Here is a 12,806-nt window from a genome sequence, read left to right on the forward strand (position 1 = left end):
CTGCGCACGCGCGACCGGGCGGGAGGCGGGCGGGCTGAGCGCCGCGCGCGCTGCGCCGTCCGTTGCCGTGAGGCGTTGGCGGCGCGTGCAGCGCGGGAACGGCGCTCAGAACTTCTGTGAGGTGCGGGGATCTGCGCGCGTCTCACCCCGCACCGCCACGGCACCGAGTGAGAGCTCCCTCGTTCGCTGTCATGTATCACAAAATCAGGAGCTTAATGAGCTTAACACCTCCTGCTTTCTCAAATTTGGTGTCAATCGACGAACCAAACAACTGAGGGTGGTCAAAGGCGGCTCCGAGCACAGGGCAGAACCTCCCAGCTGTGTGGGGCTGCTGTTGTGCTGAGGTGTGCAAAAGGCAGCAAAGGCAGGGCCGGCAGCCACCACACAGACAGCAGAGCGATAAACCTATGGACACATCGCTTTGCTTCCACCATTTATTCAGGAATGTGAGTACAGTGAAGTGGCCTGGGTTATTTGTCTTAAAAACCCCGCTCAGGAATGCAATGAGATGGAAATGACACCTGGTTAACAGTGCTGTTCAAAAACCGCGTGGGCTGCAGTCGTGTAAACGTTGTAAACATCCACGGGCAAATGCCAACCTCAATGGGTTTCATTCTGCAGCTTTTCAAGTACTAGAAATAGCATTTGTGTACAGAGATATCAACAGCCTTCCAGCAGTGTTCTGTAACTCCCAGCCACCAAATACTCGTCAGTGACACATGGCCAAGGTGCTGTGTGCCCAACGAGGACGGACCAGGCCTTCATTTACACGACTAATTTAACATTGCCTTGTTTGTCAAGTTCCACAATAGCAAGCTCTTTCAAGATCCGTATCCTTGTGTCAGTGGCTTTCATGTTCATTTTGTTCATCTGTGAGATGCTCAGTGCCGCTCTGTAAGGCAAGAACAAAGTGCTGAGCACAGCAGGGCATGGAGCAGCAGGTCTGACAGAAAATGGCAAAAAAAGCACTTCTCGTTTAAGGCAATATTTGTGCACGTGCTCTGCCATTCTCACGTTTATTCCAACTGTCATCAGGTTTACCAGGCTGCATTAAACTGGAACAGTCACTTCCTGACACAGCTTCATAATACAGAATTCCTGCATCTAAAACTTTCTGACTGTTATCATCACCACAAAGAACACATCCAGTGAAAATGAGCATAAAAGTCATTTGTATACAAATGAACTCAGGGTTTTGTCTGACACTCTGTGGTGCACACCCACCCAGAAGGGTGCAGAGGAGCACGATGAAATGTCAGAGTTACTGTAGAGCAGCAAGTGGTAAATGAGCTGTTTCTGTTTCATTTGAAAATGCTGAATTTCTATGCAGCATATACAATTCTTATTAACGAGTAGCTTTAAGTCTTACCTGTTCTTATTTACAACAAAGTGGTTAAATAAATCCCTGTACAAATTGTTCAAGTCTGCTAATTTAACGGTGCTTCTGATACTCCTTGGCACAGTCAGAAGTGTTTCTTCAGACAGTGGTTTGAACTGTGACTCTAAAAAATTGCAAATAGAAGATAGTTGGTGCTTCAGAAATCAGGGCAAAGAAAAAGGATACCTGCACTACTTATTAACAAAGCTCCCAAATGAGTCTAAAGGAGGAAGGAGAGGAAGAAGATACTCCCCCCAGACTATCATTATTGCTACAGACATAGTGAAATATAATGGATTTAAGATCTGATGTGGATTTGAGATCTGATGTGCATTAATAGACGTGGTGTCAGACATCACTTGGAAAAAACAACAACAAAAAAGAATTCCTTTCTGTAAAGGATAAATGGATTAAACAAGGGTTATTTCTGTGGTAAAATAGTACACCATCTTCTTCCAGACCATAAACATAAGACAAGAACCCAACAAATCACAGACGCACACATGCACACACACACACAAAAAAAAAACAGCAGGAAGAATCTTCCACCACTCACCTTCAGCTGTGTCAGGGTCTACAGATTCTGAACAGAATGGCTAAAAATGAACAAAAGAATGTCAGAATTTCTTGTGAGTTTGGCTGAGAATTTAGGTTTTTTTACAATTTTATTTCTGTGTGAGCTATTACATCTTATTTGTGTAATCGAGGATCTTGCAGCCACTGAAGCCAACAGCAGAATCTTAGGCATTGAACAAATCCTGGTTTCGAATAAAATATGCTTAAAATGGAAACAGAAGGACTCATGCAAGTCAGACTGAGCCCTTCAGCTTTCTCCTTTGCATTCCAGTGCAGGTCTTGCAGAAATCACTGCACGTGCAGAAAAGGAAAACAACAGCTTTCCTATTCTCAAACAACCTTTAGAGGCTGACAGTTCCAACAAGCAAAGGGAGCTGCATCGAACTTTCCTCAGCCAGAAATGCAGCACTGACCAAAAAATCCCATAAAATCTTCACTATTTTGCTATTATTACATGACCAAGACCAAATCTTTGCAGGTAATTATATTAAAATGTTGTGCTATAAATAGATAGGGGAGAATATCCAACTTTTTAACAAGTGTTAGTTTAGATCTGTGTTGTACTGCATTACAGTTTAAATACACTTAAATTATTGCTAGTCCTATCCCAAACTGCACTGAATTGAATCCATCACATTCTTTGCTGCCATCCAAAGTCTTCTTAAATAATGTACTAAGAGAACATTTCCCAATGAGAAAAAAAAGAAGAAAAAAAAAAAGAAAAACCAAGCAAACAAACAAGGAGAAAAGTCTTCTGTCTTAACAGTTTTTTTATAGGCAACTTAATGGGGAGAAATAACCAACTTAACCAGTAAACAATAAAAAAGTTTGTTAGGAACTTCAGCACCATTTCTGAAAAACTCTACTCAAGGTATGAAGGTACCAAACCAGCCCTTCTGATGTCAGCTGAGCTGCTCAGGACTCACAGCTTCTGCAGTACCAGTGCTCTGTGCCTCATTACCTTTTCAACCAGTGATTCCATTTCTTTAGCAGTTTGGCAGCCTAACTGCTGTGCTGCAGCCTGTTCTTCTTCTGACAGAGGCAAGCGCTAGAAAAAAAAGACATTTGTCATATTAACCACTGACAGTGTAACTTTAACTCCAAAACTAAATACTACTGGTTTAAACACTGAACAATGAATCAGACTGGCTTCAATCTTATCAACATTTCTACTGGTAAACTGTCTTATCTCTGAAGCATCCGTGCATGCAATAGTTTCCAATTAAACTACCCATGTCTACACAGAGGTTACACAAATGCTTGGTCACGTAGAGCAGTGAGAACCAAGTAAGTGACACAAAAGCACTACCTGGAGATCAGTGCGCTGCTGCAGTGCCTGAACGATCCTCATGGTGTTCTCTAGAGCAGCACGGATGCCATTCATGGATTCTCTCTGCTCTAAGGAAACTTTTTCCAGCTGCATACATAACGTTTTGTAACGAGATTTTACCACGGAGAGTTCTTCTAAGAGAGCAACTGGGTTTTCCTATGTAGAAACGAAAGGTCCATTTAAACTGTCCAATAAGAGAAAATACCTGGGCATGTAAGAATTAAAAGCATGGGATTAAGACCAACTCTTTACAATAAAAGGTGCAGCTGAGAGTATCTCTTTTTTTCACAGGCACAACTGGCAGATGCTGTTAATAAACCAGTACAACTCCGTGGTCCATAATGAATAAAAGAGGAAGCCTTTATTGTGATGACAAATATGATGTGGCTTTTCAGATTTGGAAGAAGGTAAAGATTTTGAAATAAAAGGGTTATAAATCCAAGACTACGTGTCACAATGCACGTGGCAACAAGGGCTTTTTATGAGATTTTCACATGCTGCCATTTGTTGTTTCCCTCCCCAGCACTGTACTTGGCACTGCTGATCTCTCTGCTCTCAAACTGAGGCTGCACTTCAGCTGAGACAGGGAACATCTCTAAGTGCTAACACGTGCTAACATTACTGCTAAACTTACTGCTTGCCTCTCAACATAAAACATGGGGGAATTTCACTGTATCAGAAATGTACACTTTCTGCTCATTGCTGCACTGAATTCAGATACCTTGGTGTAGATGCAGTAAACATCTTACAACTAGATGAACATTCACATATTTTCCGCTTAAGGAAAAATAACTATTTATTAACAATTTCATGTAGAATGCCATAAAATCTATTCATTTAATTCAAAAACACTACCTCTGCTGCTGGATTATCAGGAAGACTTTTCATTATCTCAAATTCCAGTCTGTGTTGAATATAATCCAGATCAGATTCTGCCTTCTGGAACTGAAATATTCAGGGTTAGCCACAATATATTACAAACAAAACCCAAAGACCAACCTCAGCCACTTGCATTCACTGTCTGTATTTCAGGAAGGCAGAAGACAAGTGCCTGCATTGTAAAGGTTGATGTCTTTCCAGCCCTCCCTGCCCCTCCATGCAAACCTCTCAGGACAAAGCCAAGCCCTGCTGCAGAGGGAGCTGTCTCAGGGCACCACAACCATACAGCTTTTTGAAACTGGTCTTCAGAGCTTGCAGATGTTCAATTTGTTCTCCCCAGACACAAACATATTTCCCCGCAGTTTGTAAAGCTTTTCCTCAGTCAGCTGCTTTGCTTTTCATACATTAAGAACTCTGCTAGCAAAACTGTAATGCTCCATTATTTACACAGCAGAAACTAGGAAAAAAAACGGAGGAGTGGAGTATAACAGATTTGGCTGTTAATTACATGAGGAGTTAATTCTCCCAGACGATTATAGTAACTGTCACACATTCCATTATCCCCCACTAAAACAGACTGACAAACAGATAATACAACTGATGACAACACACTGCTTTCCTTGGGATAAATAAGCCACCAGAGAACGATGTCACTGCCTGTACGCAGCCTGCTGACAACATCAGTACTGCAACTGTAACACCTCTGGAGGACTTCAAGGAAAGGCGTTCAGTGTAATCATTGGGGGGTTTTACAGTGACAGAACAGCCTGTGATAAAAGTCAAAACTCTTGTAATTTACTTAGCTCAGTGTTGTTGTCACTAATTGTATCGAGCTTAACTCTGAAGTAATCAATACAACTTTTGTAAGGATCAAAATAAGGCTGTATTTGTGAAAGCTCCTTTGATTATTAACTACTGGGAATGCAGACAATGAATATGGATGGATTTCAACGTTATCCACGAAGATCTGTTCTTGAAATATTTCAGTATCGATCATGTGGGAACACCAAGTGAATGGTAAGCCATGAACGCTGTGCTGCTGCTGTCCCTCAGGTCAGAAAAGGGGACAGGAATGTGCTGTGTATCCATCCTGCAACCCTGGCTTCACCCTGGCTTCACCATTGTGCTCAATGAAAACACAAACGCAGTATCAGCATTCCTGCTTTCTCCTGAAACTGTACTAACTACAGACAAAGGTTATTATCAGCAATTTCAGAACATTTTTATAGGCCCCAAGGATGTATCATCATCCGCCTTCCTTTAATTTATAACCGTTTATTTCTTGTAGTATTTATGGAAACATACACCTCCAAAACCCCCAAGTGAAGGCTATGGGCTGTGCCCACCTGTATGACGAGTTCTGCACAGCAGTCACACAGGAAATGCAGTTTCTGAGATGTAAATGTGTAACTTACTCACAGGCTGAGAGGAAAGCAAAACAATTGGAGGCACCACTCACGCCATCGCTGCACGCTCTGCTTTCAGATGCTTTGACAATACTATTGCACTGCTAGCTGTGAAGTACAGTAGTGCAATAAAGTCAGAGCATTCGTTAGCAGCAACAATTCTCAACAAGCAGTCAATACACCCAAAACATGTGTTGGAAAGAAGTAAGTTGAACCAGGTGGTGCTTGCTGTCGGTCGTGGACATTTAGGTAAAGGAATTCACCAAATCCAATTTGAGAGTTGTTTTTCCAATCACCTCCACTCTCAGACACAACAGCACTTATGGATGCAGCTCCATAGCAGGGAGCACTGCAGACAGCACTGCTGGCCAATGCCCTTTTAACATTGCACTGCTTTGTGTATGATCACTAGTAGTACAACATAAAAAGGGCGCTGGACAGACACCGCTCAGAGGAACAGGCAGGATCACCCTTCTACAAATGGTAGCAGAAACCAACTGAAAGGCTCTGAGTGCAGCACCTGCCCACTTCTCCACTTCTACTAATTTTACTAAATGGATGTGTGCAGAATTTAAGTTCTTTTCAGTGCAGGCTGCTGAAGTACACACTGAAAAGCACTGCAAGTGAGTCAGCTTTACAGTTTCTCGCATAATAAATCTCACACTGTAGATGTGGTGGTTCATTCAACTCTTCATGTTTTGTGCTTGAGCACTAGGCTCCATTAAATGGAGATGACCATTCACATTGCTCGTTGTAAGCTCCTACAAGTCAGTTTATCCCTGGTTCCATGAGGCTGAGGCAAAGCTCTGCACAAAATGCGTGTCAGAACCCCTGAGGAAATAAGAAGTGTTATTTCACCACTTCTGTGGGGAGAGCCAACCTCATGGGCAGCCCAGGAGGAAGAAGCAACGAGCAGAAGGGAAAGCAAGAGGCATCAATGAACACAGATGCCATTGTATATATATAAACTTGTTGACAAAGAGTTATTACACTTCTGTAAGAGGTTTGCACATAGGAAATCAGTTTCCAAATGGATTCCCCGAATGATTTTGGATAAAGACCTAGCTATTTCTCAAAACTCCTATCATCCACTCTGTGTCCCTTCAGCAATGTTACTGCGTTCTGATAAGAATTAAGAGACTATTAAACTCGTTTTTCCTTTTCTTTAATTAGGAATTGAAACCAATGCTTTCAGAATGGGGGAACAGCAGGCAGGAATCGGCTGTGCTACTTCCCTGTGTTTGTCTCTGCATTGAGACGTCCTTTGTGCCATTCACGCCCCTTTCTGCTCTGTAGGTACCTAACGGACAAGTTCATAATAATTTTATGATCATTTATAATAACTTTACATGTTTGGGATTCCAAGAATTCCTGGAAGTTTCCACCCAGAGAAAAGACACAAAGGAGCGCCGTGCTTGACGAGCAACTCCAGTGAGAGCATTCAGCTCGTGTAAGGAATGAAATGATCTCATTAAGCATCTACACGCATAAAATATTCCCGAAGGGCTTCAGATAAAGGAAAAAAAAGAACCAAACAAACAAACTATGCATGTAACAAAACTACATGAAACAAAACCAAAAATAAAAACCACACACACAAAAAAAAAAGGTTGGGACGCGAAAGGCGCCGCACAGAACTCCAGCCGAAGGGCTCGGCAGCCCCGTGTGTGTGAGGGCGCAGCACCGCTTTCCTTCGCTCTGTAACTTTCTTCCCGCTGCCGGAGGACGGGCAGCGTTACATAACGGCGCCGGGCCGCCCGAGAGCAGCGGAGCGCGGTGAGGGCCGGGACCGCGGGGCCGGGCGGGAAGCGGAGCCGAGGGGAGGCCGGGGCGCGGCGCCGCCTCAGCGCTGGGCGGGAAACCGCCGCCCCGCTCCCCCTACGGCTGTGCGCGCCGATGGGAGCGGCCGTCCGGCCTCCGCCCGCCGGCCCAGGTGTGAGCTGCGCCCCCCCCCCCCGCTGACCGAAAATGGATTCGTCCGAGCGCGCCGCGCTCCACGCCCCCCCGCCCCCCAACCCCTCCTCGCGGGGCGGCGGGGAAATGGAGCGGCGCGGCCCGACCCCTCCGCGGGGCCTCCAGCGGGCGGCGGTGCGGAGCGGAGCGGAGCGCGGCTCCCCTCAGGTAGAGGGGAGTGGCGCGGCCCCGCCGCCGCGCTCAGGGCGGAACGGAGCGGCGCGAGGAGCCCCGCCCCCCCGGGCTGTGGGGGGGGCGGCGAACAGAACGGACCGGCCGAACCGCCCGAGCTGGCGGCGGGCGGCAGCCGCCCCCTGAGGGCCGCGCCCCCGGCCTGCCCCTCCCGCGGGCTCCGCTCGGGGCCCGGCTCCGCTCGGCGGACGGCCGCTCTCCGCCCTCGCGCCCCCGGCCGCGCCCGCGGCCCCTTCGCCCCGCTGGACCGCGGCCCCGGAGCCCTCCGAGCCGCGGCCGCCGCCCCCCGGCCCCGGCCCCGGCCCCGCCGCCTCCCGCGCTCACCATGGTCTCGAGCCTGGTAACCGCCGTCTCCATGTTGAATAGTTGACATTCCTCAGGCGGCGGCGGGGAGATGCCCACCCCCCGCCCCGCAGGGTGGGAGAGCCGGGGGCTCCGATTGGGCAGCTGTCACTCGGAGCTCCCTTCCCATTGGCTCGCGGCTGACAGAGGGCGCTCGCTATTGGGCGGGAAGGAATGTAAACCCTTCTCTGAGGTAGAGGGGAAGCTATTGGTTGGTGGAAAGGCTGCGGGCGGTGAGTGGTTGGGGGAGGGAAGTCCGCGAGCCGCCATTGGGACAGAGTGGAATCCAGACGCGATTGGGCGGAGAAGAGGGCGCCGGGCTGCTATTGGCGGGAAAGGGGAGCTCCGCGAGCTGCAGCCTATCGCAGCGCGGCGAGGGCGCGCCCTGATCCAATGGCGGAGCGGAGCAGCGCCCGGCCCACGATTGGCCCTTTCTCCTCTCCCGTCGAGCTCGGGCCCGGCGGCCAATCAACGCGCGGCTGGCGGGGGCCGCGGGTGGAGGCGGCGGAGAGCGGCGCTGCCATTGGCTGCGCGCGGCGCGAGGAGCGGTTTGAATCGGCGGCGCCGGGCGGGAGGTGAGCGGGCTGGGGGGGGCGTTGCGGGTACTGAGAGACCCCGCGGTAACGGACCGCCGGGGCCGCTTCCGGCGGTGTGCGGGAGCGGGATGTCCCGCTGCGTTGTGCCGTCACGGCGCCGCGAGAGGCGGCCGCGCCGTGCGTCCGCTGGGAGCGGCTCCGGCCGGCCGCGTTAACGCCTCACCCTCCTTTACAGCAGCGATGGCAAAGCGCAGACGGCGCCGCCGAAAGCCGAGAGGCAAAACCAAAGCCGCCCCGCAGTCGCAGCGCCCGGCCTGCGGCACGGCGCCTCCGTGCGATCGCGGCGCTGCCGTCCGCCCCGGCGCGGCTCGCCTTTCTCCGGTCGCAGCCGCAGCCCGGCCCTCGCTCTGCCCGCTGCCTTTGCCCGCTGCCACGCGCGCCGTTCGGCCTTTGGCTGCGGTCGCGGCGCTGCTGTTCCGCTGGTGCCGCGGCGCTGTCACTCAGGTACGTCTCCGCTTCGCCGTGCTGCCCGGCCGCGGGGCTGAGAACTGCGCTGTGAGTGCGGCCGTGTCCATTGCAGCGCCTGAAGCACCGCGTGTGTTGGGTGCTGAAGGAAGGGAGCCTATAAACGGGAGGGGAGTCAACTGTGGGAAAGGTTAACGACTGCAGGACGAGGGGAAATGGTTTGAAGTTGAGGGAGGGAAGATGGAGGTTGGATGTCAGGGGGAAATTCTTTACAGAGAGAGCGGTGAGGTGCTGGAACAGCTGCCCAGAGAGGCTGTGGATGCCCCGTCCCTGGAGGTGTTCAAGGCCAGGTTGGATGGGGCCCTGGGCAGCCTGATTTAGTATAAAATGTGGAGGTTGGTGGCCCTGCATGTGGGCTGGAGCTTCGTGATCCTTGAGGTCCCTTCCAACCCGGGCCACTCTGTGATTCTGTAACATCTTCAAGTACCTGAAAGGTCTACATTAAATGTGTGAAATGGAGCTTTTGTACTGCAGCATCAGGAGGATTTGCAATGTCTGAAGGCACAGCCTTTCTTTAATAACAGAGATGACCGCTCACGGTTGATGTGAATCACGCCTTAGAATTCATAAATGGAGTTCCTGCTGTTCCTTGGGTTCCTGCTGTTTGGTGAAACTGTGTATCTTAATGCTGTGTGTTCTGCTGACTTCAGTGAGAACTTTGTGCTGGAGCTGCCAACAGTAATCAGAGCTCTCTGGAAATGCAACTTAGTGGAAAATATTTATGCGATTCCTCTTTATTTCTAGAGTTTCACAGTGGTTAAAGAGGTGATATTTCCTTCACAAGTCTACTTAAGGGAGCTAAATGCATTCAAAGAGCAGCTGGAAAAGCTGGAAACTGAATTTTCCAGACTACAAGGAATACTGCAGGTCAGTCTCAATCCCAGTGGGCAGGGTGGTGGTTTTTTGTATCAGTGGGGAGGAAATCAAGATCTCCTCACTGCAGAGTGTTTCACCTCTCTGCATACAGCATTGCTAAGCTGCAGTTACTTCATGGCAAAATGGAGCTGGTTTTCCAATGACACCTTGTACCTCTTTCTGGATCAACTGAAGCCAGAACCTCCTTTCTCAAAAAATTCCATGTGCTTTTAGCAGTGGATTTAATATTCTTTTATTTATGTTGTTTTCAGAAGAGTGGAATTACAACTTTGTCTTCAGAAAGCTCTCACTGTCAGAGATGCAGTCAAACAGTTCTGGGTGCTCCTGTAGAAATGCAGCCAAACCCTCCACCATCAGTTCCTGGGCCTCCTGCAGTGCAGCTGCAGCCCACAGCTGTGCCTCCTCCTCCACCTCCTCCACCACCACCACCACCACTGCCACCACCAAAACTGCCTGCAGCACCTCTCCTCCTCAAACGTGGTAACGGCTCTAAAGCACTTCTGGTAAGGATTGAGGTGGTTCTTCTACTTCACTCATGGCTGAGTTCTTTTGTGGGTACGTTGGGAACATATCTTTGTGAATTAGCAGCCCCTTGCTGATCCCAATCTCCCTTCCAACCATGCTTTGTTCTTAGGAGCCGTCGGTAAAAAAAGATGCACCGATGCACATCACTCTCAAAGATCTCCTGAATGTAAAGCTAAGGAAGACAGACAGCAGCCTGAGAGCAGACAAGGTGAACCAGAGAACACGTGGATAATGGTGCACTGGGGCCAACTGTGCACTGGAACCAGTGTATTTCCTGCAGTGCTTGTTTTGGCCCCTCAGAGAATTTTTCAAGAAATTAACTCTTTCAAAATCTCAGTGATGAGCTCTAAGGAATCCTAATTCTGTATGTTGGCACTGGAAATGAATAAATGAAATGACTTATGCCAGTGTCAGCTGACGCGCAGCACAGCTCTTCTGATTTTAGAAGAAGGGCTTTACAGTATCAATATATTTTGCAGTTTCTTTTGCCTAACTGAGGTCTTGTTTAAAAACAAACAAGTGCAAACAAATAGAAGTTTATCCAAGACATATTAAAATCATCATTCAAAAATGCATGAAAGCCATAAGTCACTTAAATCTTTCAGGATGTAAATCTGAAATAGGTCTGTGATCAGTGAGGCCTTCTAAAGTTTATCTGTGTAACATTATTTTCTGTCTTCAGGCAGGATCCCCAGAGAGGACACACAGGGCATTAATTACAGTCTCTGATTTACAGAGTGTTAATCTGAGATCCAAATCCAAGCCATCAGCTCGCATTACAAGCTCCTTAACGTAAGATGCTTTCATTCTTTCTTCAGTATTAAATTCTGCCCTTCAGAATACATCTTTCTGTTCAGAACAATGATGAACACGGAGTGGAAGATGTTTCATTTAAACCTGTTTGTTTTGTTTTTTTACAATAGTACCCCACCTAAAAATCAGTTAGATCTTCGGAAACATCTTAAGAAAGTCAATATACAAAGGTAAGCTGCACTCTGTTCTCTTGCTTTGTTATTCTAAATAAAATCAGTGAACTAATCCCAATTGCCCTCATTTCCAACCTTTTCAGAAGTCCTGGTGGCACTCCACTAAATAAAGAAAACACTGAATGTGGGACTGGGTTGACACCAATTATGACACAGGCACTACGGCGCAAATTCCAGGCAAGTCACGATGTCTTTTTGGAACGATGAGCTGGCTTTAAAATCCATGCAGTTTCATATGGATTTTTTTTCCTGCAGTGCAGTTGTATCAGTGCCCAGCCCATAATTATCACCCAGCGTGCTCAGTACCCACAAATAAAGGTGTTTGTTCTATCACTCCCATTTTAATGGTGAGGAAACTGCAGAATGCGAGTGGTGTTGCCCCTCTTCCAGCAGGTGATCTGACCTGGCTAAGGACAAAAACAGCTTTCTTTATCACCATTCCAGTACTGTCAGCACTATCTCTAAGATCAGAGATCTATCTGAGTACCAGGAGAACAGAACCTGAGGATTCATCATAACTTCTACCTTAAGGATTGGCCGCATCTGTTCTCTTTTATGAAACATCAGTTAAGAATTACATTTTGTCTCAGTAGCAATTAGTACCAAGCTCACATGCCAAGGTCTGACCCAGCTCTTGTGTTAACAGATGGCACATCCGAAGAGCCCCTCACCAGCCCGGCTGAGCGCTGCCAACAGCTTTGATGAGCACAAGTAAGGTTTACACAGTGATGTGTTTTCATTTATGGTCAGGGAGCTGCTTGGATCACATTTTAATGTCACTGAGGCACAACGAATGTGTGTGAGTGCATTTGGGAAGGGGGCATTCTGAAAACACGTTATCCAAAGCCCGCCCTTTTCAAAAGCAACATCTTCCCACTGTGTCTCGATCTGGTTTTGTATTTTGTAAGACAAAATGAGGTTTTCTCAGTATTTTAATACCTGCCTGCTGCTGAAACAGGGACTGTTGTGTTCCTGGTGCTGATTCTGCTTGTAATATACATGTGTTTGTTTATGGAAATTCAGTATTTTTTATAACAAGACTGATCTTGCAATTGCACAAATTCCAAGCAAAGCAGCAGTTGTGCCCTCTGGTGCTCCTGAAGTGAACGTTTACAGTCTTCCACAATTACATGGTTAAAAGCACACGAGACAACTGCAGTCTGTATCGCTTTGGGGCCAGATGAGGTCACCTCTGCTATTAAAGGCTGCACTGCTTGGAGGCACAGAGAGGAGCTCACTGCTCAGCATGGACACGGCGTGGCCTCGGGACAAAGTCCTGCTATACAAGGACTGGATTTCAGC

The 12,806-nt window shown here is 48.0% G+C and overlaps 2 protein-coding genes and 1 long non-coding RNA gene across 5 annotated transcripts; 2 read left to right on the plus strand and 1 right to left on the minus strand.

The window, feature by feature from the left end:
• Positions 1–357: 357 nt before the first annotated feature.
• On the plus strand, positions 358–3,883 carry LOC116227977 (uncharacterized). The gene is made up of 3 exons (XR_004166689.2): positions 358–446; positions 3,576–3,691; positions 3,808–3,883. It is a non-coding gene; the product is annotated as an uncharacterized LOC116227977 (long non-coding RNA).
• Positions 421–8,179, minus strand: SKA2 (spindle and kinetochore associated complex subunit 2). Its single transcript, XM_031591544.2, has 7 exons — positions 8,039–8,179; positions 4,140–4,229; positions 3,264–3,440; positions 2,916–3,002; positions 1,935–1,974; positions 1,370–1,502; positions 421–892 (listed from the first exon to the last, which is right to left on the minus strand). The coding sequence occupies exons 1-7, from the start codon at positions 8,069–8,071 to the stop codon at positions 766–768; spliced, it is 687 nt and encodes a 228-aa protein (XP_031447404.1). The 5' UTR covers positions 8,072–8,179; the 3' UTR covers positions 421–765.
• Positions 8,109–12,657, plus strand: PRR11 (proline rich 11). 3 transcript variants are annotated; one of them, XM_090122641.1, is made up of 10 exons: positions 8,109–8,631; positions 8,831–9,096; positions 9,862–9,984; positions 10,245–10,496; positions 10,628–10,726; positions 11,201–11,310; positions 11,442–11,501; positions 11,588–11,681; positions 11,760–11,851; positions 11,949–12,131. In XM_090122641.1, exons 1-9 carry the CDS (start codon positions 8,109–8,111, stop codon positions 11,847–11,849), a joined length of 1,617 nt encoding a protein of 538 aa, XP_089978767.1. In that variant the 3' UTR covers positions 11,850–11,851; positions 11,949–12,131. The 3 variants fall into 3 exon arrangements, with proteins under 3 accessions (XP_089978767.1, XP_089978769.1, XP_089978766.1); XM_090122643.1 differs by lacking the exons at positions 8,109–8,631; positions 11,760–11,851; positions 11,949–12,131 and adding exons at positions 12,151–12,215; positions 12,573–12,657 and having other exon boundaries at positions 8,645–9,096; XM_090122640.1 differs by lacking the exon at positions 8,109–8,631 and having other exon boundaries at positions 11,760–12,133.
• The last annotated feature ends 149 nt before the right edge of the window (positions 12,658–12,806 follow it).

Source organism: Phasianus colchicus, chromosome 21 (genome assembly GCF_987193195.1).
Source record: "Phasianus colchicus chromosome 21, bPhaCol1.hap1.1, whole genome shotgun sequence".
In the NCBI taxonomy this organism is placed as follows: domain Eukaryota; kingdom Metazoa; phylum Chordata; class Aves; order Galliformes; family Phasianidae; genus Phasianus; species Phasianus colchicus.